The sequence below is a fragment of the Schistocerca nitens genome, chromosome 3 (genome assembly GCF_023898315.1).
Source record: "Schistocerca nitens isolate TAMUIC-IGC-003100 chromosome 3, iqSchNite1.1, whole genome shotgun sequence".
NCBI lineage: Eukaryota > Metazoa > Arthropoda > Insecta > Orthoptera > Acrididae > Schistocerca > Schistocerca nitens.
The window spans coordinates 664927501-664955200 of record NC_064616.1 but is presented as its reverse complement, the minus strand read 5'-3'; the positions used below and the strand labels follow the sequence as shown (position 1 = coordinate 664955200).

At 41.2% G+C, this 27700-nt stretch overlaps 1 protein-coding gene across 1 annotated transcript in view; it reads right to left on the bottom strand.

The window, feature by feature from the left end:
• Positions 1–27700, bottom strand: part of LOC126248624 (uncharacterized) — a 132279-nt gene that overhangs the window by 7476 nt on the left and 97103 nt on the right. Inside the window, exons 9-10 of the mRNA XM_049949794.1 lie at positions 23766–24013; positions 17287–17353 (exon numbers count right to left, since the gene is read on the bottom strand). Of these exons, the coding sequence (XP_049805751.1) occupies positions 17298–17353; positions 23766–24013 (304 nt within the window). The 3' untranslated portion in view covers positions 17287–17297. The remainder of the gene's footprint in view (positions 1–17286; positions 17354–23765; positions 24014–27700) is intronic.

Below are 27700 nucleotides of genomic sequence, written 5' to 3'. Positions count from 1 at the left end.
CAAGAACCAAATAATAGACTGCATATGATAGAAGATGTTCTGAACGAGAGTTTAGCGAAAATTTTTCTCCATTTGAAAATCTTTGCAGACGCCTCTTTCGTACATTACATTCTGCACAAAAATTTGAGTCACCTTAGATATAAAAATCTAGTCAGTTGCCGTGCTTCATTTCTGACTGTATCACTATACAGCATAAGAATAATAAGAATATAAACATGACATGATATGTATATTCTTACACGTTTGCTGTTATCTCACTCTAGTTTCGTAGTTTATTAGGCAGACAGGATTTAAATGAGATAGCAGCAAACACAAAAGAATACATGCCATAATTTTTACATTCTTCTACCTTTCCTTTTAATTTATTTACTGACGCAGCGGTTTTGGGGCCAGTATTTATTTTTGTGCCTGTATAGCGCTACATATATTCGACGGCAGAAGTTAGTTGTGGCGGCACCTATCAACATTTTTCAGAACTTCCATTTACTCTGCACTCTATTCTAAGCCGCAGGCGGTTTTTGGATTACAAAAACCGGAAAAAAAGTGCGGCTTAGATCGAGTAAATATGGTATGCACAAGGGCCCTTTTGACCACCTAATTATCGAGAATGCTCCTGAACACAGTATGTATTACTTCACAGCTTTTGCTATTCAGAAATCCCCCATTCCACACGATATTTTTTCTGAATTGTACACTTAAGAGCCAAAGAAACTGGTACACCTGCCAAATACCGTGTAGGGTCCCCACGAGCACGTAGAAGTGCCACAACACAACACGGCTTGGACTCAACTAATGTCTGAAGTAGTGCTGGAGGGAATTGACACCACGAATCCCGCAGGGCTGTCCATAAATCTGTAAGAGTATGCGGGGGCGGATATCTCTTCTGAACAGCATGTTGCAAAGCATCCCAGATATGCTCAATAATGTTCATGTCTGGGGAGTTTGGTGGTGAGCGGAAGTGTTTAAACTCAGAAGAGTGTTCCTGGAGCCACTCTGCAGCAATTCTGAACGTGTGGGACATTGCATTGTCCTGCTGGAACTGCCCAAGTCTGTCGGAATGCACAATGGACATGAATGGATGCAGGTGATCATACAGGATGCTTACTTACATGTCACCTGTCAGTCATATTTAGACATATCAGGGGTCCTGTATCAGTTCAACTGCACATGCCCCACACCTTTACAGAGCCTCCACCAGCTTGAATAGTCCCCTGCTAACATGCAGAGTCCATGGATTCATGAGGTTGTCTCCATACATGTACACGTCCATCTGTTTGATAAAATCTGAAATGAGACTTGTCTGACCAGGCAACATGTTTCCAGTCATCAACAGTCCAATGTCGGTGTTGGTGGGCCCAGGCGGTGTGTAGAGCTTTGCGTCGTGAAGCCATCAAGGGGTACACGAGTGAGCCTTCAGCTCCAAAAGCCCATATCTATGATGTTTCGTTGAATGGTTTGCACGCTGACACTTGTTGATGGCCCAGCATTGAAATCTGCAGCAATTTGCAGAAGGGCTGTGCTTCTGTCATGTTGAATGATTCTCTGCAGTCGTCGTCAGTTGTGTTCTTGCAGGATCTTCTTCTGGCCGCAGCGATGTCAGAGATTTGATGTTTTACTAGATTCCTGATATCCATGGTAAACTTGTGAAATGGTCATATGAGATAATCCCCACTTCATCGCTACATCGGGAGCTCGGTACCATATTCTGCCTGTTTACTTATCACTTATATTTGAATATGCATGTGTGTACTAGTTTCTTTGGCGCTTCAATATATGTCAGTATTCTCTCACTTTTATGGTCATTAGCGCCCACACTAAGCTAGGAATGCACCGTGAGGCACAAGGTTAAAACAGCAACTAAAAGGGACAATACCATAAAAGACAGACAGGCAGAGGATTCTAAAAAAAAAAAAAAACATAATCAAATGTCCTTAGACAGGTTTGTCAAGTGGATAAAACGAAGAACGCGAGCAGCTGCTCCTGGGTCATCCGCTAAAATGGCATCCACAGTACATGGCAGGCCAAGATCAAGACGCAGTGTATTAAAATTGGGACAGGACGTTAAAATGTGGTGTACCATCAGCAATTGCCCATATGGGCAGCACGGCGCCGGCGCAGCTGTCAGCAGATGGCGATGGCTGAACCGGCAGTGTCCAATTCGTAACCGGGCCAAAACGACCTCCTCCCGCCGAGAAGGGCGTGAGGAGGACGTCCAAGCCGCGGGAAGAGGTTTCAAGGCCCGAAGCTTGTTGTCTGTAAGTGTAGCCCAATCGGCATGCCACAGCGATAAAATGCGCTGACAAATGACCCTGCTACAATCGGATGAAGAGAGACAACAAGAAGCTGTCCAAGGCTGGAGGACCGCAGCCTTGGCCGCGGCATCTGCAGCTTCGTTCCCAGGGATACAGACACGGCCAAGAATCCACATAAAGGTAACCGGAGAACCGTCATCCGCCAGCTGCAGAACAGAGCGTTGGATCCGGTGCACGAAAGGGTGAACCAGATACGGATCACTGAGGCTCTGGATGGCATTCAGGGAATTGGAGCAGATGACATAAGCAGAATGTCGGTGGCGGCAGATGTAAAGAACAGCCTGGTAGAGGGCAAAGAGTTCAGCTGTGAAGACCGAACAATGGCTATGGAGCCGGTACTTGAAACTTTGTGCCCCGACAATAAAAGAACACCCGATACCGTCATTGGTCTTAGAGCCATCTGTATAAATGAAGATTATAGTAATGAACTTTGAATGAAGTTCGACAAACTGCGAGCGGTATACCGAAGCTGGGGTAACCTCCTCTGGGAGCGAGCTGAGGTCAAGGTGAACGCGAACCTGAGCCTGGAGCCAAGGTGGTGTGTGGCTCTCGCCCACTCTATAGGTTGCAAGGAGTGAAAAATCAAGGTGTTGGAGGAGGCGGTGAAAGCGAACTCCAGGGGGCAGCAGGGCAGACACATACAACCCGTATTGACGGTAGAGATATTCGTCAAACAAGGAACGGTAAGACGGGTGGTCGGGCATTGACAGTAGCTGACAGGCACACTGACAAAGCAGTATATCGCACCGGTAGGCGAGTGGCAATTCACCGGCTTCAGCATGAAGACTCGACAGGACTAGTATAAAACGCTCCGATCGCAAGACGTAAACCCCGATGTTGTATGGAGTTGAGGCGGCGTAAGATGGACGGCCGTGTAGAGGAGTATACGAAGCTCCCATAATCCAGCTTTGAGCGGACGATCGACCGATATAGGCGAAGTAGGACGGTTCGATCCGCTCCCCACAACATACCACTGAGAACACGGAGGACATTTAGAGAACGGGTACAACGGGCAGCCAAATATGACACATGAGGAGACCAGCTAAGTTTCTTGTCAAATGTAAGAACTAAAAATTTTGCTGTCTCCACGAATGGGAGAGCAACGGGACCGAGTCATAAAGACGGTGGGAGAAACACTTTGTAGCGCCAGAAGTTAATACAGACCGACTTCTCGGCAGAAAAACGGAAGCCACTGGCGACACTCCAGGAGTAAAGACGGTCAAGACAACGCTGAAGACAATGCTCCAGGAAACATGTACGCTGCGCGCTGCAATAAATGGTAAAATTGTCCACGAAAACGGTGCCTGACACATCAGCTGGGAGGCAATCCATTATTGGATTGATCGCTATGGCGAAGAGAGCGACGCTCAAAACTGAGCCCTGTGGCACCCCATTCTCCTGGCGATAGGTGTCTGACAGGACAGAACCCACACGTACCCTGAACTGTCGATCCATTAAAAAGGCACGAATAAAAAGAGGGAGGCGACCGCGAAGGCCCCATGAATGCATGGTGCGGAGAATGCCCGCCCTCCAACAGGTGTCTTAAGCCTTCTCCAAATCAAAGAACACAGCCGCGGTCGGGCGCTTCCGCAAGAAGTTATTCATCATGAAGGTCGACAAAGTAACCAGATGGTCAACAGCAGAATGGCGCCTACGAAATCCACATTGTACACTGGTAAGAAGGCGTCGAGATTCGAGCAGCCAAACCAAACGAGAGTTAACCATTCGCTCCATCACCTTACAGACACCGCTGGTAAGCGAGATGGGTCGATAACTGGAAGGCAAGTGCTTGTCATTCCCCGGCTTAGGAATCGGTACAACAATAGACTCGCGCCAGCATGCGGGAACACATCCCTCAATCCAGATGCGATTGTAAGTACGAAGAAGGAAACCTTTACCCGCAGGAGAAAGGTTCTTCAGCATCTGAATATGAATAGAATCAGGCCCTGGAGCGGAGGACCGTGACCGGGCAAGTGCATTTTCGAGTTCTCGCATGGTGAATGGGGCATTATAACTTTCACGATTCGAGGAGCGGAAGTTAGGTGGCCTAGCCTCCTCTGCCTGTTTTTGGGGGAGGAAGGCAGGGTGGTAATGAGCGGAGCTCGAAACCTCTGCAAAAAAGCGGCTGAAGGCATTGGAGACATCCTCAGGGGCCACAAGGACGTCATTCGCGACCGTCAAGCCAGAAACTGGTGAGTGGACCTTAGTGCCAGATAGTCGGCGCAGGCTACACCAGACAACAGAAGGAGGAGTAAAACTGTTGAAGGTGCTTGTGAAAGCAGCCCAACTGGCTTTCTTGCTTTCTTTAATAATACGACAACACTGCACACGTAATCGTTTATAATTGATACAATTCGTAACTGTACGGTGGTGTTTAAAGGTGCGTAAAGCACGACGACGAGCATGTAAAGCGTCTCTACATGCTGCGGTCCACCAGGGGACCGGTACGCGACGTGGAGAAGAAGTAGTGTGAGGGATGGAATATTCAGCAGCAGTGAGAATGACTTCCGTGAGGTGTGCGACCTGATTATCGCAGCTTGTGAAGGTTTGATCCTGAAAGGTCACCCTGGAAGAGAAGAGCCCCCAGTCTGCTTTGGAGATGTTCCAACTAGTTGAGCACGGAGAGGGGTATGATGCAGGAGATGGATAACACACGGGAAGTGGTCGCTCGAATATGTATCAGAAAGTGCATACCACTCAAACCTGCATGCAAGTTGGGTAGTACATATAGAGAAGTCTAAATGGGAATAGGTGTGAGATGTGTCCGAAAGAAAAGTAGGGGCGCCAGTATTGAGGCAGACAAGATTGAGCTGGTTGAAAAGGTCTGCTAACAGGGAGCCCCTCGGGCAGGATGCTGGAGAGCCCCAAAGGGGATGGTGGGCATTGAAGTCTCCAGTTAACAAAAATGGTGCAGGTAGCTGAGCAATAATTTGCATCATGTCTGCCCTGGTAACGGCAGACGACGATGGAGTGTAAACGGTACAAATGGAAAATGTAAAAGTGGGGAGTAATTCGGACGGCAACTGCCTGCAGGCCGGTGTGCAATGTCATGGGATCGTAGTAAATATCATACCGGACCAACAACATAACCCCTACATGAGCCGGAATACCTGCCACAGGGGGTAGGTCAAAATGCACAGAGGTGTAGTGTGCCAAGGCAATTTGATCGCATGGGCATAGCTTCGTTTTCTGGAGGGCTACGACAAGTGGACGGTGCAAGCGGAGCAGCAACTTCAAGTCCTCTCGGTTGGAGCGAATGCCGCGAATATTCCAATGAAGAAGTGCCATCGTGAGAAGAAAAAGAAAAAGGAGCAGCAAGAAGGGGTCACCTCGAAGGCCGCTGAGGGCCTGGCTTCGAGCGAGCACTGCCGCCGCTATCAGTAGGCGGAGTGTCATCGTCCATTGGCTCAATAGGTTCATCGGCCATCTTGTTAAGATGGCCGGGAGGGGGAGCGTCCTCCACCGGTGAACGGCCAGATGTTCGGCTACCAGCAGTGCGGCCAGCGAAACGGATGACGGCCTGGAGCGGCAACCGGTGGGTGGCACAGGAGAAGAAATGTGCCGTGGCGGAGAAGGACAACTGTGCTTCCTATGAGCCTTCTTGGAAGGTCGTTTAGTGGAAGTACTGGTCGATGGCTGGCAGTTCGAGGTACGTAGGAAGTCTGCACGGGACGGTTCCTTCTTGAAGGCCCGTGCATCTGACTTCTGGGTCTTCGTCTTGGCAGAAGCTGATGAAGGTGCTTGTGTCTGAGGGGTGACGGGAGGAAGAGGAGACGTCGACCGGGCGATCTTAGCACTGGCCAAACGGACGACCGTAGTGCTGAAGGTCAGATTGCATGTCTGCATCGCCACCTCCCTGGTAGTCCGAGGAGAGGAGAGGCGAGGACAGTACTGTATTTCCCCGCTGGGAGCAGCATGGGCTTCCTACTAGCAAATAGCTTGAGAGCAGCCGAGGTGGACACTTTCTCTTTGACCCGAATTTCCTGTATACAGCGTTCTTCCTTGTAGATGGGACAGTCGCGGGAGGACGCTGCATGGTCACCCTGACAGTTCACACAACGAGGAGACGGAGGTGGACAGTCACCCTCATGGGCATCCTTGCCACAAGTGACACATTTAGCCGCATTAGAACAAGACTGGTGGGTGTGATTAAAACGCTGACACTGGTAGCAGCGCGTAGGTGTCGGGACATAGGGCCTTACTTGTCTACCCAGGGCGGGGAATTACGCGTTACCCCGTCACCGGCTACGTGTGCGAACGCGTGGGTCGGCCTTCAGGCATGCACAGGGAGGAAGGAAGAAGAGGAAAAAGAAGGGAGAGAGGGAGAGAAAGGACAGACTGTCTCAAACACCAAGGCGGAGACCAGAGAAGGCAAGGAGGCGGCGGCAAGCAGGAGGAGGAGGAGGCGGCGGCAAGCAGGAGGAGGAGGAGGCGGCGGCAAGCAGGAGGAGGAGGAGCAGGAGGAGGAGGAGGAGGAGGAGGCGGAGGCGGCAAGCAGGAGGAGGAGGAGGAGGAGGAGGAGGCAAGCAGGAGGAGGAGGAGGAGGAGGAGGCAAGGGAAAAAGTAAGTAAGACAGTGAGATGGAGAACAACAAAGAAAGGAACCAACCAAAGGAAGGAAGAAACCAGAAGAAGTGAAAAACCAAACTGACCGCAAATATAGGTCGTGGAACCGTCCGTCTCCGGACGCAGGCGCTAACTACCCCCTTGAGGGGGAGGGACTCCTTTTAGATGCCTCTTACAACAGGCAGGAATACCTCGGGCCTATTCTAACCCCTGGACCCGCAGGGGGGAGTATTCTCTATGAAATATATTACATAATATTTATACTGCAGCCACTCTGGCCTAAATGTCTCCTAGTTCCTGCTGTTCTCAAAAAAAGAGAGAGAATGTGTGCTCTGAACAATGGCTCTGTCCAAATGTTTACACAAAGTTATTGTTCTGTTCTTTGTGTCTGTCTGCTGCACAGCATCTGTTCTATATATTTAATAGCAGTCTGACCCCATATATGAAGGGGTTAATGTCATAAGTCAGATTTTGTCAAAAATGATTTTAGCACCGTTTTATGTACTGGGAACTGCACCCTTTTGGATGACGTGGTATCACATATCGATACCACCCCAGAGCACCATGAAGTTGTCAGCAGAATTGAAAGTTTCTGTCCAGATGTCGATAGCAGTTGTGTAGGATCTGGTGGACCCCATGGTATGTGCCTGCTGAGCCATGCCTCCTGCAGCTCCATACCACGAGTGCCCTCTGCCGCCAAAATATAGGATGGCCGGTGGCAGTCACACAGCCCACTTGTGGTTGGCGCCACTTTGCTGCGTGATGCTACGCAGACACTGCCTAGTTGTGGCTCCAATGCCACTGTTTATGTGTAGTTCAGAGAGCCTCATCCTTATTGCTACTGTATTAACTGGACGTACTTGCTGCTAAATTTGCAATGAGTCTTCATATGCTTGGAGGAATACAAGTTAATCATTTCTGCTTATGTCCAGCTTTCCTATGATGACCACTCTGTAGCCCCCCCTCTCCTTCCGTTGTGTACGAAGTCGTACGTAACACATGACGTAGTGATGTATGTCTTTGTATGCACAGTTGGCTCGTAGACAGTGCCACAAGTTCTATTGTGAAATGGATTGTACAATACATGTTAAGGAAGAGTGAAGTAAGTCCGAGTTACATCACAATGCCATAAAACAAAATTAGATTTTCTGTCCCATCACTTGGAAGTTTTCTGTTATCATCATCATCATCATCATCATCATCATCATCATCATCATCATCGTGCAGAAAAGTCTGATTTATTTTAACGTCATCAAAAGTGTTTTCAGTTAAGTTTTTTTATTATAACATTGCCTAAACTGTTTTTAGGGAAGTTTTGTATGATGACATTGCCTACACTATTTTCAGACAAGTTTTGTATTATTTCTGTGTATTGTTGTCTTAGCCATTAGCTTAATTATTTGGTGGTTTTTACTGGTGTTTGTATGATCATATGTTTATGGTAATATGAACAATTCAGAAACGCTTAGAGAAATAGTTAACAAATAGGGAAAAATTACCGGATTCTGCTTCAGGATATCATCCATCTAAAAGTGAGTCCAACGAAGAAGATGAGCAACAGCAATTACATGTAACAAAATGACAGACATAAGATAGAAGACAGGAGATGAAACTGAAAAGGAACTGAGGTGAAGCATACACTATCAGGAAAGGTAAACCAATTCCTGCTGAAATATTTTGTAATGACGAATGCCACTGTATATGGCAATGTGCTTCAAAAATATCCAAAAGAGAAAGAAAGAAATTTTTTATATTTTCTAGAAAATGGGATATTTTAACTCTCAAAATGCCTACCTATGTTGACTAATCAAGTCAGAGTATCCTGCAGCAAGAAGGCCATGAATATGATCTTAGCCCCCAAAGGTTTGTATTAACAAATACTACTTACATTTTCAGAATTATTCAGTTAAGGTCTGTAAGAAGTATTTTCCATGAACTTTTCAAATTTCCGATCACACGGTGACTCGATGTACACAAAAAGTAAAGAAAAGAGAGAAGCATCATAGTGATCCTGTTTGAAACTTGTGACAGATATTCTACTTCAAATGGATGTTCTTGACCATATTTTTATGACAAGTGGGCACTTTTATCTGCCACACAATGCTGATTTTGGCTCTGTGGAACTCCAGGCTAAAGAGTAGACTATCTGCACAGTCAGAATGGTACAAAATCATTCCTAAATCACGAAGAAAGAAGTCATTTATAGTAGTACATATGAAGCAAGAAGAATTTTTATCGATGGTAGCTTTGTAGAAGTCAGTAGTTTACTGCAAAACTAATGAATTAAAGTGTTCAATATCTTGGCTACAAATTCACTGGTGACATATATTACAAATCAACTTTGAATGCTCATATGTGGTTTTCCACCTTTGACATACATAAAGGAAATAAGGGACATCCAGTCCAGCTCAACAGTGTGAAACAGGAACCACTATACAGTGAAATACAACCAGTCAGTAATCTGAAGAAAAAGGACACGTTACACTTGTTACCATACATCCCTCCTGTTTACAATGTTTTTTCACTCTTTAAAAGAAACTTTTGAGGACAAAGATGTATTTCTGTGTTAATTCAAACTGAAATTCATGCAATTTATAGATAATTATGATGATAATATCAATGTTACTACTCTTAATTGTGCTCAAGTATTGTCAATTCAAAGTAAAATTCATGGAATGTCTAGTAATTATAATCACAATATTACTATTACTACAATTAATTTATGTTCCAGTATTAATACTATTTCTTGCTAGACTCAATATCCCTGTAAGTACTTCTGTTAGGCTTTCCTGATCTTTCTGTACAATGTTTCACAAAACGTTGAATTTCTCAAAATGAGCAAAACTGACTTACACATTATGCCATGAACCCCTTCATACATGGTATTTGGAAAAAAATGCTTGTTACTAATGCAATGGATATCACTACTTCACACAATAGCTATTACACTGATATTTTGTACTGTCCTTAACAGAAAGTCGACAAGAAACAGAGTTTTATAGAACAAAGAACAGAATGAATATAACATCTGGAAATCAAGCGTCCCTCTTAAATCACTATAATACTAAAATGGTTTTGTGTTGTGTAACAAAAATGAAATATTTGCTGCTTTTGTCCATACACACAACCATTTGGTTTTGAATAAAGCATTATTATTGCTATTATTATTATTGTAATCAGTATTCTGTTTTAAACATGGCTCTAAACTGATCACCACCACCACCACCACCACCACCACCACCACCACCAACAACAACAACAACAACATGAATATCATATCAGCGAAAACTAAAGGAGGTGTTAAAGTAGGGTTTCCAGGAAATATTGTCGGGTATAGAGAGGCTATCTTCTGTGATAATCAATTGGTATTCAGGAAGAACTGCAGAAATGTTGTGGTTAACAACTAATTTATTCACACTGCAAAAGTCATGGCATAGTATCCAAGTCAGAGTACTTTATGACTGTACAAAGTGTATTACACTGTTTCATTCCCATGCCACTCACAGGGAAATGGCTCCAGGACACTACTGCTCTTCCCCTGATGTCTCAGATTTCTTTGTTTTGGTCTCTGTGTGATGCATGTTTTGGGGAAATGCCTATGACATATAAAACTGAGAGAAAACAAATTCTCAATATGCTGTCTTTCATCTGTGATACACTACTCGAGTTCACTGGCCACCTCGGTTGCTCTTATTTACTGACTAAATAAATGTACCAGTCTCTTCAGTTAAAGCAAGGCCGGCCAAATGCTGTACACTGTGCAAAAGTGCGGAAGTGCAACACAGGTGTGTATATGTCAGCCAGCAGGCAAAGCGAAACAGAGAAATCTGTGACACATATACCAAATGAGTGGTGATGGTTCGATTTCCTTGTTTATGCAGTGCCAGGAGGATTGAAGCAGACCCAGTCTTATGTCCCTATGGTGACTGTAGCCTTACATGAGAGATACTGAGAACTGGCAAGTATTGCAAAAAAGCAAAGCCTGGGAGATATATGTTCTCAGTCATTTAAACGACTAGGAACTTCAGTTCTACAGTGTTACGGCTCATTTCATAAAGGCAAATGTAGTTTACTGAACAGTGAAGAACGAGACAAGTCAAGTGAACTTAAGCAAAGGGATGAGGCACATCAACAGGATTTCAGTGTAACTCATAATAATTAATACTTCTTGAACTCTTCATTTCTTGTGTTACATTCATTTCTATTTTACTGTACAATGTACTGTTTTCATTTTACCAGAAGGACAATCACAGTACATCTGCACTGTGAACAAGTTCCAAAATTGCATTAAGAATAGCAAAGCCAGGAAACCATTTTCCGAAAGAGATTTGTAAAAGATTGTCTCACTGATGCTGCAGAACTTTTGTGTCCCATGAGCACCTTCAGGTTTCAAGAAAGCTGCCTTACTAAACAGTGACAATATATAAGTGTCATGCCCGGTGATGGGCACAAGCAGTGGGGGATCCAAATATTGTCTGAAAACACTGCACATTTTTCCTACCATTGGTTTGGCCCATGCACGTGCTAGATTTCAAGAATACACTTCAATAAATGTAAAAATTAAGGAGCAATTCCGAGCACAATTTGTAGATGTTTTGAGTGTCTCTCCTATCATTCACTGTTTTGCAAGGCTGTTTTCAGCATCAGTTGAAGATGATCCAAATCATCTACAGATGGAACTGATCGACCTGCAGTGCAACACATGGCTCAAGGACAAGTGCTTTGCAATATAAAGTACAAAAGAATTCCATGAAAATTTTCCACAGCAAGAAGTTCCATGCCTGCAAAGCTGCAAGAGTTATGTCCATGTTCGGATCTACTAATGTGTGTGAAAGATTTTTCTCCATAATACAAATGGATAAATTGAGATCTCAATCAAGTATTTGTGATGAAAATCTTTGCAAGTGCTTACGTTTATCAATGTGCCATGTTTTTATGCCCAATATTAACTTTAGCATTTTTCATCACCAATGATAAATGTATTTCGGATTTCATTCTCTTTCTAATTTAAAACTGTTATTTACTTATTGCGCCTCATATTGCTCTATGTTACATAGGTGAACAGCATTATCTGAAAAATTATCCTTTAATTATTGAGACATGTCTGATACTCTTGCCATGAAGGATATTTAGGTACCTGATGTGGGCATAAAACCAACCTGGCATATTTATGCACCATTTGTTTCTTTGTTTTAAAACTGATGTTCGTGGCAGGGCGATGGAATAACAAGATCCTTCCACAATTGCGTTGCATACAGTGAAAAGGGCGCGAGAATGCCCAAGGTACAGTGTATCCCAGCTAGTGGATTAAGTGGTGACATCTGTGCTTAGATACACTATGTGATCAAAAGTATCCGGACACCTGGCTGAAAATGACTTAAAAGTTCGTGGCACCCTCCATCAGTAATGCTGGAATTCAATACGGTGTTGGCCCGCCTCTTAGCCTTCATGACAGCATTCCACTCACACATGCATACGTTCAATCAGGTGCTGGAAGCTTTCCGGTCGGTGAGGCCTGGCACGAAGTCGGCATTCCAAAACATCCCAAAGGTGTTCTATAGGACTCAGGTCAGGACTCTGTGCAGGCCAATCCACTACAGGGATGTTAGTGTCGTGCAAGCACTCTGCTACAGGCCGTGCATTATGAACAGGTGCTTGATCATGCTGAAAGGTGGAATCGCCATCCCCGAATTGCTATTCAACAGTGGGAAGCAAGAAGGTTCTTAAAACATCAATGCAGGCCTGTGCTGTGATAGTGCCATGCAAAACAAGGGATGCAAGCCCCCCCTCCATGATAAACATGACTACACCATAACACCACTGTCTCCGAATTTTACTGTTGGCACTACACACGATGGCAGATGATGTTCACTGGGCATTCGTCATACCCACACCCTGCCATCGGATCGTCACATCGTGTACTGTGATTCATCACTCCACACAATGTTTTTCCATTGTTCAGTCGTCCAACGATTATGCTTCTTACACCAAGCAAGGTGTCATTTGGCATTTACTGGCATGATGTGTGGCTTATGAGCAGCCGCTCGACCATGAAATCCAAGTTTTTCTCACCTCCCACCAAACTGTCATAGTACTTGCAGTGGATCCCGATGCAGTTTGGAATTCCTGTGTGATGGTCTGGATAGATGTCTGCCTATTACACATTACAACCCTCATTCAACTGTCTGCAGTCTGTCAGTCAACAGATGAGGTCGGCCTGTACGCTTTTGTGCTGTATGTGTCCCTTTGCACTTCTACTTCACTACCACATTGGAAACAGTGGACCTAGGGATGTTTAGGAGTGTGGAAATCTTGCGTACAGACATATGACACAAGTGACACCCAGCCTTACGTGGTCTAAGGCAAACAAGGGGGAAATTGAATCCGCACAGTCGAATAGGGATTTTAATCACAACCCTACAAAAAGCAAACCCAGAGTCCTAACACTGTGCTACCTCAATTGGTTCCATAGACTGGAAAGAGAAGGGAAGCAATGAAATGTTTCTTGGTGGACTATAAATCATTTGAGTAGTAAACAAATTGCTGAAAAGTAAAGGCATTGAGTCACACCTAGGCACATAAATATTCTAGCTTTTGAAGCTAGAAACATTATCAGTCCTGTTTACATGCCAACCTTGGACTCAACCCTTCAACAATAAGGTGAAAAGCAAATGACAGCAGCCCAAACACCTTCTACAGTACACTGTTCAGTGGTCTATGAAGTATCTTTGCTTATAAACAGGTACACATCACTTAAGTAAGGACACAGCTTTTTAAAAAGATTGCACAATAGTAAAAATAGTAATAGTTGTGGGCAACTGACAAGGAAATTCATGGTGCTGTACTTAAAAGAGACTGAGAAGGCTTCTCTAAATTGTGAAGTACAAAACGGACAGGAAAGTCGTGTCTACAGCCAATAGCTGAAGTGTCACACTATAAAGCATATAATAACAACAAAATTCTCGCTAGAGGCCAATAATTAGCCTTCTGTATCTGAGATTCAATACCACCTGTCCCCAGATATTCTATGGTCAACAGTATGTAATTTATTCTGCAATATGATCATACAGTTTTGGTATAGACAACAACAACACTATAATATTACATTGAAGAACAGTCCACTCAATCCAGGACACTTACGGTACCAGAAGGAAAGAAAGAAGAGTAGGGTTTAACATCCTGTTGACAATGAAGCCAATGGAGATGGATGGTGTTGGAAAATACACCAACAATTTGACAATATAGGTGACTTACTGAATTTACACATTGGCAGTTTAGAACTGGGCAATGTCATATGTAGTAAATGGTGCCAAATGAAATGAAAACATAATTTGGAACAATAACTTTGATGGCATGTGATCAGGAGACAAAACGGATAGCATTGATGATGCTACTGTTGTACAGAAGTGAGTCACCATTTTGCTACTCCAGAAATATACATTCCATTTGATTCCAAACTGTGTCAAATGGCGGTCTAACGCATTTTGTGGATCGAGATGTCCAAGGAAAATGTGGGTTAAGGATTGCCACAAAGGATGAATAGCACTGGCGTATGTCCTTGGAGTTGTGCAAGAAACAGAAGCCAATACTATGAGACTTTTTCTTAAATTCAATTTTGTTATTCTCTTGTAATAAATTTAAAAGATATGAGAAATGATTTTCACTGACTACACTGGTACTAGTTGAAATATTACTGCTGTATTTATGTACTTGTATTATCGCAAATAAAACTTAGTGCCTCAGAGTTAATAGCACTCCAAATCAAAAATTTCTTACTGGCACTTAGAACCAGCCAGTTCCTCATATGGCACCTAGAGCTTTATTAATAAATTATTTATTTTCTAATTTGTCTCGTTTTTTGCAGTGATGAGGCGAGCAGCATAATTCCATAATATCTTTAGAATGTTTTGGATACAAATAAGTTATGTACCAAAAGAGATACGTTGTTTTTTTATTATAGTGACAATTGTGAGGTTTGGCACTTACGAAGGACACTCCGGAAGTAAGTTTTGCCACTGGTTTTGAAAGAGAATATGGTACAACTGGTGACACAAACACTTGTTTGTGACACACTCGTTGCTGGTTCAACAACAGAAGGAGCATTAGTGGAGGAGGAATGATACATGCACAGAGTGCAGGAGAAGAGAGGGTAGCAGTAGACCAGTGTGCCAGGTGTTATTCAAGTACATATCGCAGTGCCACACGGACATGTACTGACAACATGGAAATGTGTGCTGTTATCTGGTATGAATAGGCATATGGGACCAGTGTGCCTGCCTTCCATGAAAGCCTACAGTTCGTGTATGATGTCATGTCTCGTCAAATGGTTGGTTGGAGACGGAGATATTGGACCACCCGGCCTACAGTCCTAATCTTGCCCCCATCGGACTTTCACCTGTTTCCTGCATTGAAAGCTGCACTCTCAGGACATCACTTCCAAACCAATTCTGAGTTAGAGTAGGATGTGCGACACTTCCTCGCATTGCAGAGCACAGATTTTTACCAGAGTGGTTTCTTGAAATTGATTGCATGCTATGACAAATGTCTCAATATCAGTGGCGACTATATTGACAAACAGTGTAAGGTGTATAGTTCATGATGCAATGGTGTATTTGTTTTTGGCAATAATGTTTCTATGTGGAAAAACAATGATGACACATATTTTTGGAAACACTTTATATTTCCACTCTCCAAATGTACTCTTAAACCTATTTTGGAAAAAAGAGTGACACAGATGCTTTAAATATTGACAATGCAGGTATAAACTATGTTTAATGACATACAGGAAATCCTTTACAAATGATTAACTGAAATGTGCACGAGTCTTATTCTCTTACTAATACACTACCCAAGCAGAAGATGCTAGAGTATGACAGCATGATAAATGTAATCTGGGATATGTATTTCTGAGAAATTTTAAAATAACTTCAGTGAAATATAATTTGACAGCCAGATTCTAACTTCTAACAATGGATAGCAATGCTAATATATTTAATATTAGCTTGCCAGTGCTTAAGAACCTCCCTGGCTTTCTTTTCCGTTGTTAATACGGAGATCACAAGGAGAAAGAACAATGCAATTTAACAAAACTAGATAAACTTTGAAATAACTCAGAACAAAGCCACAATTTGTGACTGTAATTAAAAATAAACTGTTAAAAAGTACTATTGCACAATGGATGCAGTCAGCTGATGAATTGTTCCCAAAGGAATGATATATTATTTGGCAAGAAGTGCTGCTTTGACTCTGTTAGTGATGATGCATGAAGAAATTTGTACCGCATATTCTTATGTAAAACTGATCACATATACAACATAATTTTAAAATTAGGTGATCTGGAGGGTAAAGGGAGGTGCAGTCATCAAAATTTTTGTCAGGCAACACCATAATGGCACTAGTAAAGCATTGTCATCTTAAAGAAACAAATTTTGCAGCATAGGATGCACTCAGCAAAAAGTCAGCACATTTGTAAATCTTAATTCATCACTGAATAATAAGATCAGATCAATGGGCTACAATGTAACAGAGACTCTACCATCACAAGGCCAAAGCCACATTTAATAGCAAGTTTGTTTAATGCATAACTGCCTTTGGGCATCTTAAATTTATGAAGTTCAACTATTGGTTCAAACAAAATGAAAAATGATGAATTGGATAACATTACCTTTCAAAACATAATATGCATGGTTTGGCACCATTTGAAGTGGACTAATAAATAACTAGCACAGTTCAGATATTTGGCAATTGCAGCACAGCAGTGGAACATACAGTCTGCACCATTAATGTTTGACTACACTTACAGACATATGTCGTATGAGAAAGTGACTGAGCTCTGATGTATGTTCTGTTGAGTTGATTCTAGGGTTCCTTGTGACAATGACATGCACATTTGGGAATACTGCAAACTGAAAGCTACTTGTATTAACATTAGCTAGCTAGTGGATATTAAGAACCTCTATGGCTGTCTTTTCCTTTGTTAATATGGAGATCACAAGGAGAAAGAAGAATGAAATTTAACAAAACCTGATAAACCTTTCAAATAACTGCAAACAGACCTTCCTCACCTACACACTGTTGCTTTTAATATAAGTAACACACTGGCAGTCGTGAACGTACTTTCTACACTTAACTATAATGCAACTAACTGAACCCACTAAAGGTCATAGGGTTATGCAATTTTGTCTCACCTACATCTGGACCAAACACCATCTAGTACATTAGAGACTAGCTTCATTCACTGCAAAAACTGAATAGTTATGGAAGATTTATGAACAATGTTCGCATTTCACAAAAGGTGCCATGTTCTGTAAAATTGTTATTTCCATTATTATGATAACCACTTGTATGTTTATATTTACACTTTAATAATTAGTACAAATTCAATTGATTATATGACAGAACAGACTCACCTGCAGGTATTCTACAATACTAATTCAATATTGTTTTCGAGATCTGTCAGTCTCACAAGAGATTTACCTGAAAAACATAAAAATTTGGAGTTACTTCCCAACTATATAAAATTCTAATCTGAAGCCTTTCATATGTAATTAAAATGTATAGTTACTGTTTTATGAAGTACTACATAGAAATTATGCTTGTTGGGGAGCAGAATGTATAGTCTCGTATAACTGCATACAAAGAGACTCAATACAGTAGAGTACAGTGCACAGTTATGAACACACTGTAGTCTCTTGCAGATGCTCAAAATAGTAACACAAATTAAATTAAAAATAGTACTGAATTCAACTGACAGTATGTTAAACATGCTTTGGAAAGATCAAATTACTTCAAGTGAAACAACATTACTTTACAGTACTATATCTCTCTTGCTCACGTCAGAAAGTTCACAATATTGCTTGATCTTTACAACAGTTGATAGCTTTCACTTTTAATTCCCTTACATTATACTGAATATCAAAGTTGTGCGTCCAAATTTATAATCAGGAAGTTAGCTTTTTACAAGCACAAATTACAGCTTCAAAAATACTTGTCATACTATCAAATGAAAGCATTTAATTATTTAAAAAATATTTTTATTCCAACAAGAGACACATAAGAAGTCATAAATCTGATTAGTATTCAAGAAAAGTACATGTGCAGAAAACTATTTCAAAGCTCACTTTTAGTTCTGTTTGCCAAGAAAATACTTCGGTTATGAAGTTAGCCCTGCAGGTATAAGATATACTTTTTACACATTTGGCACTAAATTCAAAATTAGCTTGTGTAGGAGCCAAAGGAATAGTTTTTAGATGTTGGCTGAAGTGTTTATCATCAAATCATATGTTATTTTCAAAAGAGAACTGTTTGTACTAAAGGCAATACAGCATCAGTATAATCACTTGAATTACATATAATGGAAATCATTATATAATTTATCATCTCAGCAAGTAATTACAGGTTTAGATCCACTGATCAGGAATCTGTATCTAATTAAGAGAAACATAAAAGAATGTCATCTAAGTTCCAACAGATGTTGTGGGTTGTTGTGAGATGCAGATTTTTAAGGAAAAAGCAAAAATGTTATGATGTTAAACCCTAGTCTTAATTCCTTCGAATTATGGATGAATTACAGAGAAATACATGTCCTTTTTCCTCCACTAAAGAAGAATCTGATGTTTCCAGCAGCTAGGTGTAAGTTTTTTTACTTATTGTTTGTGTAATTTTTTTTAATCAACTGTTCTATGAGTTGTGCCATTATTGGTCAGCCCGTTTTGTCTGCATCCTTTTTATACAGTGTACTATAGGATGACTGACAAATAAAGGTGTCTAAAATAATTGAAGCCATGGGCGTATCAGAAGAAAGAAATAGTAATTTTACATGAACGAATTATGAGAAATCTTTGTGAAAGAGGGCTGTCACACTTTTTGGATACTGGCCGAAAATAAATGTAGAAGTGAATTTTTTTAAGCCAGCTGATTTTTGTGTATCATTCTATCAATGTGAATGAGATGTGGGTCCATACCAGAAATAAAACTTCAGATACTTTCTTCCATGTTAATCAACATCATCCATTGTTGCAACACAGTTGGCAATTCCTTTGTTTGCAAGATCATTTTTTTGTGAGCAGTCTACTGTGTGTACGCCAGACTACCTGATTGCCAAGTATCCTAAATTTTATGATTTAAATAATAGTTTTCGGAATTGTGTGGCATATATTGAATTTCTAAGCAAAGATTGGACTAGCTCTTTTGCTTGTTTTTCTTGAGAGACTTGAGTATATTTTGGTGTAAGACAATACACGTTTGTTCAATGATGACTGTAAAGGTTTGTTTTGTAATAACTGTTTCTATTTTTTGCAGTGTACACTGCAAAGTGTAAAGAACACCTTTCCTGTGCTGCTATTTTCTCACACTAATTTCTCAGGTTCAATGTTTTAGATGTGAACATTGACTGGATATGAAATATGTGCACCTGCAAGTCCACAACTCAAATGAGACTTCAGGGTTGTGCAGAAAGCTTTATCTGGCCATATTCTGTGGATGCCTTCAAATAAGCATGCTTGTTAAAGCCAGCACATACAGAAAACTAGGTGTGGGGCGGCAGGTGGAATAACAGAATAAATGTTTTGTATTTATGCTGTTTGCCATTAACACTGGCTCTCTAACTACAATATTGGCAACCAGAAAGTGATTAGCAAAACGTGAAGCCTGTAATTAGAATTCCTAGTGCCCACTTCATCTGAGAAATACATTTATAGCTACAGCTTATAGCTCTGAGGAATTAGGAGATTGTCTGAGATTCATAATCAAAAACCATTCTCTCTAAAATGTTCACTATATTCTGAAAGTCACAGACCAAAAAGAATCCACACAATCCAACTACCAGAGCAGTTCAGAGTCTAATGCGCTGATGCCACTATAACTGTTCAAATTAAATGTTTAAGTGAATGCTCACCATAATTTGATGATAATGTTCATCAAACGCCACACTAATAATGGTAGAATGTGTGTCCTGCGGCGGCACGTGAAAATACGACATACGCAAAACTAAAGATAGATCATTAACGTCATCCCAAAATTAACACTTCACTCAAAAACGATTTCATGGTTACGCATATCCTGAGTAACTTATTACTGCATCCGAGGCTGTTTATATCAACGATACTGATGCGACGCGACTCCCGGCACAGGTGGTGCGCTAATCAGTGTCTGGAGAGAACTGGGGCCTTTTGTTTCTCGCGCAGTGTTCTTACATATAAAGCCACGGTGCGGACGGCTAAGGGAACACCTGATCAAATCTGCTCTCCCGACTAGCCGCTGGGCTAGTAATGCACCACTTTAAGTTATCGAATAAATCATTGCTTCCTTTGCTGATGGCCGATGAATCTTTCAATTTAATTGTGCAATCAGCACACAGGTAAGTAATCATAATAAAAGTCTGACATGGCTAAGTCAAATATTTTGGGCGATATAATTAATTTAATTACACTACACACAGTAGACGAGCTCTGAATTTGCCCTTTGGAGATACGCTATCGCTATAGTTTTACAGTTATTTAGTTGAAACTTCTCACATCTTTATGATTATAGTGGATCTCCCTTCTACTTAAATTTAAACATCCTAGCTTTATTTATTCGCCTACTTAATCTATCTTGCTTCCTTAATTTCTAAGACAAAAACCAAAAAATCATGAATTTCAACTAAAATTTTAATTTGTAAGGTCCAGAATACTGTTTCTACTAAATTATTATGCAAAAGGAATCTAAATATAAATTTTTAAGTTTCTAGCTCTTTTCTGTTGCGCCAATGATTTTTACAGAAAAACGTCCAGATTTTGAAAATGGTTAAAGTTATTGAACTGATATTCAACACATATTGATTTAGTATTACTCATGACATGCTAGAAACGTTTCAGGTTATTTACTTGATTTTTAAAGTATTGCGCAACATTTATGAAGTCAGAGCTAGTTGCAGCGGACTGGCTGGCACACAATGGAAAGACTGTTGAGAATTTTATAAGGCGTTAGTAGGCTGCTTCCCTACATAGGGATATTCAGATTTTTTAAAAATCTTGTTGCGGAGAATATATGTGTTCTGTGCGCCACAAATAATAAATAAGGGAACTGTGTTTGCTATTAAAATGACCAAAACCTCTTCACTTTTTAATTTCTTTGATATGGTCCTCACAGCCCATATAAATTAATTGACATCATTTTCCTTTATTTGACTGTAGTTATTTGAGAAAAGTCTGTGCGTCTAACAAAATCAGTTGATTTTGGCCTCTAAGGTCATTTTCAAGTGATCTATATGTGCCGATAATTCAGAAAAACTGAATTGGATTCACAATATGGATTGGCAGCTAATACATATCTGTACATTTGCAGATGTAGTTTGTACTTCACATGCAGTTTTCTAAGGTATATGTACGTTTCTACATATTTATTGATAACTTACAAATTCTCACAGAAACTAAAATCAGTTCTTGTGCTGGTCATACAGAGTTTCTTCTAGTAATTCTAGCCAGAGAAAGAAAAAATGGTATACCATCATCTTCACCTTGTCACTTGTGCTGCCAAACCATATTTCATCTACTTGAATGGTCTACACCCATTAGTCTACAGCCCCCAAAGCTCCAGAAGTTTAATGATTGAAGGTGCCAGTCTGCAAATCCTCCTGACATTGTTGTCCGATTTGGACAATGTAAACACAACACTTCCATTTGTCAAACTATTAAAGTGACTACTGAAACAATAGAACTATATATAAGTCATCATGCATACTGTCATTTTCAACATTCTGTCTCTTCCACCTGTTAGTGCATATAAGGAATCTCACTAACTTTGGCAATTTTGTCTTCTATGTTCACTTCTCCCTTTTTGTGCTGTAATTGTAAATGCTTACAGAGACCTACTTTTAATAGTCTGGCAACATCTTTTCATTAAAGAGCCTACAAAAGTATTAATACTGTGTATGTATGTATGTATGTATGTATGTGCTTTGCAAGGTCTGCATTGACAAAATTGAAAAGGCTAGAGAATATCTACCGCATGTCTCTCCTAGGAGTCGGGTGCATTATCTCTGGTGTTTCGACAGATATTCATTTGGTTTTTGCAGTATGTAGACTGAGTAACTCCAGATGTACTGTTAACCTTATGTTTCATGTGACAGCCAGTATAAACGTAAAAATTGTTTTTTTTCTCATTACAAATAAAATGTTATTAAAGTGGAATTTTCTGAGAGCAGTCCTAATTTATTCTAGCGCAACATTTGGTTGAATAATTTGTGTGTTAACAAGGACAGCAAAACATGAAGAATTAACAGCAGTCCAGCAGCAATTGAGTGTTGCTGCTGCATGGTGGTAGCTAACAGCCGACATGACGTGGACCAGTACACAAAGTGGGGCGAGTGTGCTTATAGAAACTAAATCAGGCCATTCTAGAAGAAGAGAAATTGAAAATGCTATTTTCCCAAGCTGTATTAATACTGTCTTGTCTCGTGCTGGCCTACGATGTGCTGTCTGCCTGCTACCATCATAAAGCACCACTACTGAGTATCTGTAGAGTACTAGTTATTCTTCATGTATTTTGTATCTCATCATACATATTGTTAAACAAAATATTACACAAGACTAATTTCGGACTGCTGTACCCAGTGGTCACTTAATTTTCACTTCAAAAGCAGTTTGTTTATTACAGGAAGCAAAAGGATAATTTCTGTTGAGATTAACATCCCATGAAACAGTCTCTTGTAGAAAATGCACATGTCCATTCATCTTGTATTGGTTAAGATGGTCATGCTTAAACCTTTGAATGATGACACTGTGAAGAGATTTCAAACCCAAAACCAGAAAGTAAATGGATGTGGTATACTTGTATATATTACGTTGCGTGTACTTATGCTCATAATGTGTGCTGTAAGACAGTGCTGCCAGTCGTAGGAAGGTGGCATTTATGAAAATTGCTGTGACATTCAGGATGACTTGTAAATCAGAGTTTGATGCAGAGACTCTTAGCTTACTTTAAACACAAGCAAACTTCAGGTACCAAAACTGGTAGGTCCAAGTCTCCTGTATTGTTTCGGTAAAGCGTCGGCAATAATTTGCTAGAGTCTGTGACATCACCTGATTATCTCAGCATGACTTGGTTGTAGTGTTTAAACTGGAACAGTCATTTGAATCTTGTAATGAGAAAGTCAAATTCCAGGGTGCAAGTCACTGTGGTTTTTTTTTAGATAAGTAGCTTCTCTATGAATGACACAGCATACAGGATGCTGTGCAACATGAGCTTGGCCGGTCTGGAGGATTCATATCAGATCACATTAACTCAGGGCGGCCAGAAATTCTACGCACATGCAGAGCTGCTGCAAGTGTGCAACTTCCTGGTCACCGTGTGCACACTTGTCAGATGTGTAAACAGGGAGACAGACAGAAGTGTATCAAAATAGGAAACAATGAGTTGAAACTATTGGGAGGAATTAATATAATAATTAAGTATTGGAATTTTAAAATGTTAATTTTACTGTATGCTGAAAAATAGCTGTCTCATAATTAAATGAAAGAAACGAGACTCACAATGTCAGCCATTTCTCTCACTTTTTTTAGAAGAATTACTCCAGAGCAACAGAAATCATTTGCTCCATTCACACTTCAGGAGATATGTGATAATGAATTAATTTCATTTTCAATCCTGTTCCTCACTTAATATACCAACTATAATATTCCAGTTTCAAAAGCAGCAATCCTAATGTTATGCACTGGAGAGAGAGATTTAAGAAATTGAGCTTCAAAACTATATAATATAGGGTCTTACCAGTTGATAAATTCACTTTTCTGTTAAATACAGTACACCCTTAAAAACAGTTGTCAGTCACTGTGTGTACATTAGTGTCAACAATATTGTGAGGCACATTTAAAAGAAAGTCAATGACTGTATCAGTTTCTGATCTTACCTCGCAGCACCGGAGTATTGTTACTGTGCCTGACAAGCTTGTGTAGGGGCAAATCAGGCATACGCCTTCTCATTTCTGCAGCCAGACCTCGAGCAGGATTCCATGGCTTGTATTCCCTTAACTTGGTTTCCCTTTCATTCTGTATAATTTCCACAAGTGGTCTGGTTTCTACAATAGAGGATTCACCTGTTACCACATTCCAAGAGAAAACAACTCCTCCCTGGTACTGCTTTCTCTGTTGGAGTGGCCTAGATTGATGAATAAGAGGAACACAAATTACTACTACTTTTAACAGTTCAGTTCACAATAATGAACCATTAAGCAATATCATAGCATATACACCACATAGCACTGCAATTATTACACAGAAAGAACTAATACCTTTGACAGTTTAAATACTTCATTTTGGTTCATACTTTCACCCTACAAAAGTTCATAGAGTCTTGTAAGATAATAAACCAGTTCCAAATAAGATACAACAAGCCAGTATTTTGTGTCACTATATGTACTCCGCAGTTTTGTATGAGATGAGGAGGAGGAAGAAGGAGGCCGAAAAAGTAAGGGTGACGAGAGTGGGTTGAGAACGGGATTACTTAATCAGTGGGGCTCTGACTTGTGAGTAAAACTGTCGGAGCAACAGTGATCTTTCCAGTTGGTGACCACTAAAATATTTTTACAGGGCTCATACATCAGGAAGAATGGTGGTTATTTGGAACACCTTAAACACGATGATAGAGATTCATTAATTTTTATCAACAATTGTCTAAAGTTTTGTAGTGCATCTGTCTCAATCCTTGCATAAAAGCGTACCAGTAATACAGACACAAATATCTTGATATTAATTCACTTTCACATGTAAATAAACAATATGAGCACCAGTACTTTCCATTTGTTAGTCTTGTCCGCTTATTCACAATATTCAAACTACATGGCAATAAAGTGTTAGAAGAAAAATTAGCACTTTCTGCATAACACAACTCCATCACAACAGAGCAGTGTCTACTAGTTGTTCACTCAGTTTCCAACACAAGAGTGCCTTGTGTCTGCATTGCTCTAGCAGCAAAGCCTCAAATTAAATTACAAGTACCAGCACACTACTTAAAAGTTCAAATGTTGTGTAAGGTGCAATGACGGTACGCTCACACAGGCAGGGCTAGCATACCCATCACAAATGGTGTGTTGCATAATACAACTAGCAAAATCGTAAAGGATTTTAGAAGAATATAATTTTTGCTCTTATAAGGAGAATTTACAAAGTTGAATGTGCCTGTGTGGCAGATAGAACTTGACATTATTTGGGTTCAGATCTAAGTCCTGTATATTATTTTAACCTGTTATGATTTCTATGTCCGGGGATACAGCACACCATCATAACAATATAGTTGCATAGGTTGCCTACACACAAGAGCTCAGGGGCCACAACAACAAGAGCCCAAACAATATGCATCCATAATATAATATCATGTAGTTTATTGAGAAAGGTTCATGGCACTACCGATTTGACTCAGGCTGATCATCTCACCAGCATCATTCCTACGAGGCGCAGCTAGTGCAGACCTACGTGCTTCTGCCATGATCGTGTAGTCCACAAACCAATTCATCTGCCAGCTGATACTTAAAAGCAATTGTGTTGCCCATATCAGGTAGCTGAAGTCAGCTTGCCAATTGGGTAATGTTGTTACCATAGCTATGTGATGCCACCAGCAGTCTTCATCCTTGCTAAGCTGACACTTGGTCTCTTGACACTCAGCCTCCAGGGTGTTGGTATCTCGACTTTTTGGGCTTGGAGACTGATGTCTTACCTTTAAGACAGACTTCTTCAGATACTCACTGAACTTGGCATTCTAAGTGAACTATCTAACCAATGCTTATCCAAAGGAAGTCTTTAACTGAAGCAATTACATTGACTGCTAGACTATTTTGTGTTCTTGTTAATTAATGCTCCATGATGGAGAAGAGTGAATTTATGTTGTTACTAATAAACCTATCATTTATTATCTATCTGCATGTAAGTTCTTTCACATCTAGCCTGGCACACACAGGCTCTTCAACCGGAGATGTGGTTTTTGTGAATTTAGACTGAACTCTTGTGCTGTCCACTGGGCAGACAGTGTTTTTCCCACATATGTGGCGTGCTCACATCAGGTTTCCATTTCCCTATGTCCAGAGCTATCACAGACGTGACTACACAAGTACATGCAGCAAGCACAGGAATTGATGTTGGAGCAGATGGCAACCATAACCATGTAACCTGAGGTTTCCAACTGATCGTCTTGAATCAACTCCATGGTGAAGGGCTTCAGGGCATTGCCTACACCATTCCCAGCATTCCACAGGCACGCAGAACCATGGGCCAATCATGTCACCAACCTATAAAAGCATTTCATTGCTCATGGAATCTCAGGTGATACCCAGTTTAGTATCCCCGCCAGTAGACATCACAATGGAGGCAGACCAACTGCCATGGGTAGCGCAGTGGGATAGTGCGCAAACCTGCCACGGAGGGCACACATGACACATGGTATGGGAAGATCCCCAGGCAGAGGTGTTTACCGGCCAATGGCAGTACACTGGTTGGGCCAAAGCTTACTCTGAGTTTGACAACCAGGGAGCAAACCTAGTGTATCGTACCATGTGCTGTGCCAAGCGGTTAGCCGTTACCTGGTCGTGCCCAAGTTCTTCCTGTGTTCACCTCTATGTGGGTTCAAACTCTCTGCTTCCCGTAGAATGACGACTCACATGGCAAATTCATTTCCCTCTCATGGGGTTCTGTTCCCTGGCTATTATCAATCTACTGTCGGCCTGTGAAGTATCTGGGCTGATCATGTAGTGAAGTGGCGTTGTCATGCCTGTGCAGAAACTAAAGTGGCAAGCAATGTGCCTATTTTTTCCCCTTTTCCTAGAATTCACTTGGGCCACCACTGACTCGTCATTTCTACAATACTGACAGAAACAGTTGCACCTGTAGGAGCAGCAGGAAGAGCTATAGCTGCTGCTACTAACCCAGAATATGGACTTGCTTCATACACGTGTCTCACCAGTGGGGGGGAGGGGGGGGGGCAGCACCCACTGCTCCATTTTCTGCGCTATCCCTGCCACTCCCAATGCCGTTTGCCAGTTTTGATGAGTTGATGGAAAGGTGGGAGAATTACCTGCACTGGTTCTCGCTCCACTACCAGGTAAAACGTACTGTTGATACAGTTGACAAGACTGTGTTGTTGGTGTCATTTAGCAGTGTAAATTTATATGAAGTTGTCCAAAATTTGAAGCCTGAGAAACTTTCCTTTGGTGTGCTTTGTTAGTTGCTTATGCAGTATTTTGGCCATCAAGCCCATGTGATGGCAGTGTGACTGCAGTTTAATCAGCACTACAAGTGTCCTGGGTACTCATATGTGGCGTAAACTACTGATCTGGAGGACCTTTCCACAAGTGTTGTTTTTGAGTGTCCTGAATGTGCTACCTCTTATGCAGACTTCCTAATTCAGGAAATGATTGTCTGGTTCGTCCCTGATCATGAGGTTCGGAGTAGGGCATTGACCTTGTCCAACGCTATTTAGCCAACATTGCCCAAATTGCGGACTCACACTTTGGGCTCAAAACATTTTTCGTTTGTAGCTTCAAGATCATTAATGAAGTCCTCAGCATTGCTTTCTTTCCACTCGTTGGGCAAGCCAACAGTCTTGCCAGACTTATTTGTTGCAGGTCCACCGCGAATGTCTGCACACGGAGGTCCTGTGTAGGGTATGCCAATGGGTAAGTCATATGGCAACTGTTTGTGACGGTCGATGGGCTATGAGACAGTCATCACACACCTTGATGTTTTCACTGGATTTTGGAGCTGCCTCTTGGCATATTTTGCTGATGTTGGTGATGGATAAGTGGTTGGTCGAATTTCAGGTAGACACAGGAGCAACCGCCAGACTAATTAACTTAGA